At 52.3% G+C, this 5718-nt stretch overlaps 1 protein-coding gene across 1 annotated transcript in view; it reads right to left on the bottom strand.

Annotated features, from left to right (window-relative positions):
- LOC102373843 overlaps positions 1–5718 on the bottom strand; it is a 71320-nt gene that overhangs the window by 45654 nt on the left and 19948 nt on the right. The window contains exons 6-7 of the mRNA XM_014524107.2: positions 2722–5718; positions 724–2125 (exon numbers count right to left, since the gene is read on the bottom strand). The exon at positions 2722–5718 is cut by the window's right edge and continues 3583 nt beyond it. Coding sequence (XP_014379593.2) covers positions 724–2125; positions 2722–5718 — 4399 coding nt within the window. The remainder of the gene's footprint in view (positions 1–723; positions 2126–2721) is intronic.

Genomic DNA, 5718 nt, shown 5'->3' on the forward strand with positions numbered 1-5718 from the left:
TGCGATGCGGTGGCTAGTAAAGCGACCAAAACGCTGGCTTGCATCCATAGATGCTTCTCAAGCAAATCCCGGGATGTCATTCTCCCCCTGTACTCGGCCTTGGTGAGGCCACAGCTGGAGTACTGTGTCCAGTTTTGGGCTCCACAATTCAAAAAGGATGTGGAGAAGCTTGAGAGAGTCCAGAGAAGAGCCACGCGCATGATCAGAGGTCAGGGAAGCAGACCCTACGATGACAGGCTGAGAGCCCTGGGGCTCTTTAGCCTGGAAAAGCGTAGGCTCAGGGGTGATCTGATGGCCACCTACAAGTTTATCAGAGGTGACCACCAGCATCTGGGGGAACGTTTGTTCACCAGAGCGCCCCAAGGGATGACGAGGTCGAATGGTCACAAACTACTTCAAGATCGTTTCAGGCTGGACATAAGGAAGAACTTCTTTCCTGTCCGAGCCCCCAAGGTCTGGAACAGCCTGCCACCGGAGGTGGTTCAAGCGCCTTCATTGAACACCTTCAAGATGAAACTGGATGCTTATCTTGCTGGGATCCTATGACCCCAGCTGACTTCCTGCCCTTTGGGCGGGGGGCTGGACTCGATGATCTTCCAAGGTCCCTTCCAGCCCTGATGTCTATGAAATCTATGAAATCACTCCTCCCAGCACCAGACAACCTTGGACCCCAATGATAGTGCCATTATGTTGGTCTTTAACTACTGAAAAGAAAAGTTTTACCTCCATTTCTTCATGTGCTCTGCATCAATGCCCTCAACAACACCTAGGACCTGGGAAATTTCATCCAGCACGGTCTCACACTGCTGCAACTGGATCTCAATGTCCCCTGCCGAGGAAGCCCAGTCTTTTTGGACTTCCCTCTCCATCCAGCTTGCACCACTTACACTTGCTTTTAAGGTAGAGTTCTCAGCCTTGGAGACATCATCCAGATTTTTAGTCTCAGAGGAAAGGTCGTGAGCATTTGAACACACTGTGGGACTGTCCGGGAACTCTTGCATGTCTTCATCAACGTCTCTGGAACAAGAGGAAGCCTCCTCATCAGAGCAGCGCACACATTCTGAAGTCGGCTGGCTGACCTCCAGCGCCTCGAGCTTGTAAGGAAGGAAGAGCTGGTCTCCCACTGACACCTCCCTAAGATCTGAAGCAGCGTTTGCTTGAAACGAAGCAGCTGGCAGGGAGCTTGCGGTGGTCTCCCTAGTGCCATGGTTGTGCAAAGCTGGGATTTCTGGAGAAAGGACTAAAGGATGGTCCTTGACACCCCAGCTGAGATAAGAAGCATCCCTACAAGTCTCCGATTGTAAGGAGCACTGCGGCTTTTCCTCGTTGAAGCCAGGGGCGGCTGCAGGTACGCAAGCTGGACTGTTCGAAGCTGACCAAGAGAATTCGACTTCCTCCCATTCTGAGGGTCTCGGACTGCTAAGCTCAGCCGCCTGCGAGTTGCTGGGGCCTCTCGTTCCCACCGGGATACAAGGCTCAGGAACAACTCTTCCTTCCATGTCATCACAGAGGTTAGCTTGCCCTTCCCCTTTCTGCTGCCTTCCACTAGCATCTCCAAACTGGTCGTCTTCATTGAAGTCCTCCTCTCCATCGCCTCTTCCATCCCCTCTGTTAGCCTCCATCGCAGAATCAGCTGTCTCACGACAAGGCAGTTTAGAGTAGAAGGAGTCCTCTTGTCTGCTAGAATAAGACGTCTGGACATACACGCTCACAGCACAGTCTCTGGCCTTCTGAGGACTCTGTACGTGGACTGGAGAAGTAGGGAGAGGCAAATATGAGCTCTTTAGCAAGACGGAGGTCCGGGCTGCAGGTCTGGATGGGGTTTGGGTGGCCTTGGCAGAAAGGTTTGCTTGAGAACAGCTGCATGGTCCAGAGTCGCACACGACAGTTCCTCCGTGACTTGCAACCTCCCCATTTTCTGACTCTGAGCTACTGGCAAAATCAAGGGGATGCAGTTTGGAGGGAGGGGAAAGCCTGCTTCTGCCACTGTTACTGCCATGCTCCTCGGGGTCCCGCTTTCTTTTTAACTGATTCTGGGAATTACCCTCTGGTCCTACGCTGGATCCGACTCGTTCTCGTCCCGGGGGGTCTGCACTCTGGCTCACCGTGGCTTCAGGAGCTAATTCTGCAGGGAAGATCCAAGCATTTAGCGTGTGAGTGAAACCTAGTGTATCCAGCCATACCACCCCACACACCCCACCGGCTCCCCCTTCTCCTGCGTGTCACATTCAAGCGTCCTGTTCCACCCTCTTCAGCGCACGCTTTCCTTCTAACCTTGTCCCTCCTCTGCAATCCCCCTCCCACACAGACAGTGTTTTGCCCTGAGAGATGGGAGATGCAAGGAAAGCTGCACTAGCAGGCAAAGGCAGAGTGGAAGCCCACAGGAAGATGCGACCCATGCACCAACCCCTGCATTTCCCCAAGACAGCGGCACAGGTAAGCATCGCCAAGCTTGCAGGAAAAGGTAAGTTAGACCCAAAAATCCACAAGTGTAGCATATTCTCCATTGCAAAGGAAAGATGACCAGTACAAAACCAGACCCTTGGCTGGATGTGTCTCTGTAAAATAGAGATTAAGCAGGCATAACACGTAGCATATATGCTGTGATAATTAGAACTGATTTACTTGGCTATCTTGGCAGTTCCTATGCCCATACCGCCAATCACCAAAACAATGCTTTCTAGCGGCATTATAACTTCAGAACATTTAAACATGAAGTACCTTGGCAGGGAGAACACCCAGGCTCTGTCTGAAGGAAGATTTCACCACGAGGCACACGGCAACCATCAGATTCGGGGCCTTCCTTTTGTTTGGTGTCGGTTTCTTCCTTTGAGATTATCTGCTGCAAACTGGATTTATCCCCAGCGTCCGAATTCACACCTGAGCCAGGAGCTGAAAAGTCTCCTACGTTATTAAATGTAGCCTCGGATTGGAACCGTGCCGGCAGGTCTTTTTGGTCCCCGATGCTTTCAGCAGAGTCATCAGAGCCAGAGGGACTAATACACCAACTGCTCTGTCTCGACGCTGGAGCAAGCTCTGAAATGGGAAGGGCATCTTTACTCCAACCCCCGGCCGCGTCTTCTGCCGAGCTACGCGCCACATCTGTCCGCGCCTCGGCCCCAGCCGCGTTGCGACCGTTGCTGCACATCCCTTCATGGGGCCCATCGCCACGTCTCGCACTAGCGCTGCTACTGCTCAGATCTGGGTCGGCTTGCAAATGAAGACTGCCCACAGAACTATTCGATATGTCAGAGAATATGAAGTCTGAGGTTGTGACTTGGGGGCTCTCCGCAACAGGCGACTTTGGGGGAGAACAGACAGGAAGATCTTCATGACCCAGTTCTAGACACAACCTGGACTGAAACACTTCCTCTTCCGAGACAGAATCGGCGCGCGGGCTTTCAGGAGTTTCGTGTGCTAAGTCTTCGTCTAGCGTGTCCGTGCAGGAATCAGCAGGGCTCGCAGCACGCTCGGTGAACTCGAACAGAGCATCGGGAGTGGATCTCTGGGACTCGGACACAAATGCAGGTGGCCATTCACTGTCCAGGCTTGACCCTGAAGGCAGACTGCTTTGGCCATTACTTAGACCACTGTCACTGTCCGACATACTGGTGGATTCGCCGTCTTTGCTTTTTGTCACACCTCTGTCAGTGAGTGGCACAAATGTCCCCATGTCCACTGGGGTATTAGAGCTGCTTGGTTTGCTAAAAGCTGCCCTCACTAATTGGGCAATAGTGTTTTTAATGTCTTCTCTCTCAACTCCAGCATGTTGCTGAGCTGACTGATGAGTGTATTCCTTAACGGGCTGCCTAATGCCATTGCCAGCACGCCAGTCTTTGAAATCACAGGGAATGGGAAGCAAGGTGACATCAGGACTGGGCAGGTCACGCTCAGGGACTAAAACAGATCCCCAAGGGCGGCGTCTCTTCTGAGACCTTGGGTCACCCCCACAACCCAGGGGTCCAAAGCTTCCATTTCTATGAATGGGTCTTTTTAAGGTTCTGGCAGAGCTCTCGCTGCTCGACGCTTGACTCCGAGAACCGGCGTTTGTCGCGTCGTGAGAGTCTGTTCTGCTGGTAAAGCCGGGCTCTGAAGTGCTCACGCCTCCACCCATGCCTGCAGGCTGGTCTACCTCTGCGCGGGGCTTCAGGGGCTCCGAGTCTTGGCTTTGCTGGTGCTGAAACACCTGCTTGTTTCGTCCTGTTTCCTGGGGACGCTCATCTTCTTCTGGAGGGAGACTGGCCAGTGATCCACTTGCTGGAGAAGCTTTAACAGTTTTTAAGGAGCTGAGAGGTGCAGCTAGAGCTCCTGTGCCTGGTTCTTCAATGAAACCACTGAGGATTTGATCTTTATCCCGCTGAACCTCATCTAGACTTGTTCCAGTTTGGATAACACTAGAATCAGCATTTCCTGCAAGTTCATCTGAACAGCCCGCACCTTGCTTATCCAAGCCAACATCTACAGGACTCTCCACGGCTTCCAGCTCCGTCTGCCTTCCTGGGATGCAGGAATCAGAAGCAGGGCATAGAGGGACAAGAGCATGTTCTGCAGCTGGCTGGGTCTCTTTGTCTCCTGGGTGTTTTATTAAGTGAGTGAAGTCTTCACCGGTCGCTAAACACATGCTCAGATGGTCAGGTGCAACAGTTTTGGCTTCCTTTAGACCATGTGCAGCATCACGAGAGCTGTCTTTTTGTTCCAAACTCTGCTCTGCTGACATCTCGGTACGTAGATTCGATTCGATTCCAGTGCTTTTGTCACAGTGGGTTTTAGTTGGTTTGCAGTGCAGGTCAGGATGTGAAATAATGGCATTAGAAACACTTGCTGGCTCAGAAATAACAGTATTCCTGTCCTGTGGGATGCTGCCTCCATCCCCCTGCAGCTCAGCTGCCTCCATCATCCTCACGCTCTCCTTTTCTTCTTTTTCAGGGTCAGAAAAGTGCAAGTTACACTCCTCCGCGTGGAATGACTCCGGCACTTCCTCAAGGTCAGTCTCTGTTTCCTGTGCGATGTTTTCAGCTGTATTTCCTTTGGCAGGTTCCAGCTCTTCAAATGCAAGATGCTGCGCCCCGCGTGTGCAATCGTTTTCATCCACGCTGCGGGGCTGTGCACCTGATTCGGGAGCTTGCAGCTCCGTTTCATCGACCTCTTGGCACACAGTGCTATCGTTACCTCTTTCCAGCCCTCCTGCTGTCCAGCTCTCAGCAGTCATGTTTCCTCCATGTAACTTCTCCACTGCGAGGTCTTCTGGAGAGAGAGGTGGCTTTACAGGATCGTCTCTGGGCTTTGAATCCGCGTCTCCTTCCAGCTGCTGAGACTGAATCGCACCAGAACCAGGCTCGCGCTGGCCATGACCAGTACACTGCTGCTGGAGATCCAAGTGGAGGCAGCCTACACAAAAGTTCCCATCATCTTTTGGGTAATTATTTGGTTCTCCTAGAACAGGTCCAGTGAAATGGGCATGGGTGGGCCTGGGTTCCCCTTTGTCCTCTTCTGCTGTTTCAGGTTTTGCACTGCATTTACGGCTGGATGCCTCAACTCTATTTTCGCTGTTCAGCTCTACATCACCATCTGTATTCTTGGTGTCCTGCTGAGACAGGGTGCCATCATGAACAGGTTTCAGACTGTTCCCTACGGCCCCTTTAGTCACACGGAAAGAGGACTGCACCTGTGAATGGGAACAATCGCTGAAGTCAGGACTTCTTTCTGCTGCTGGAAGAG

The sequence above is a fragment of the Alligator sinensis genome, unplaced genomic scaffold (assembly GCF_000455745.1).
Source record: "Alligator sinensis unplaced genomic scaffold, ASM45574v1 scaffold987_1, whole genome shotgun sequence".
NCBI lineage: Eukaryota > Metazoa > Chordata > Crocodylia > Alligatoridae > Alligator > Alligator sinensis.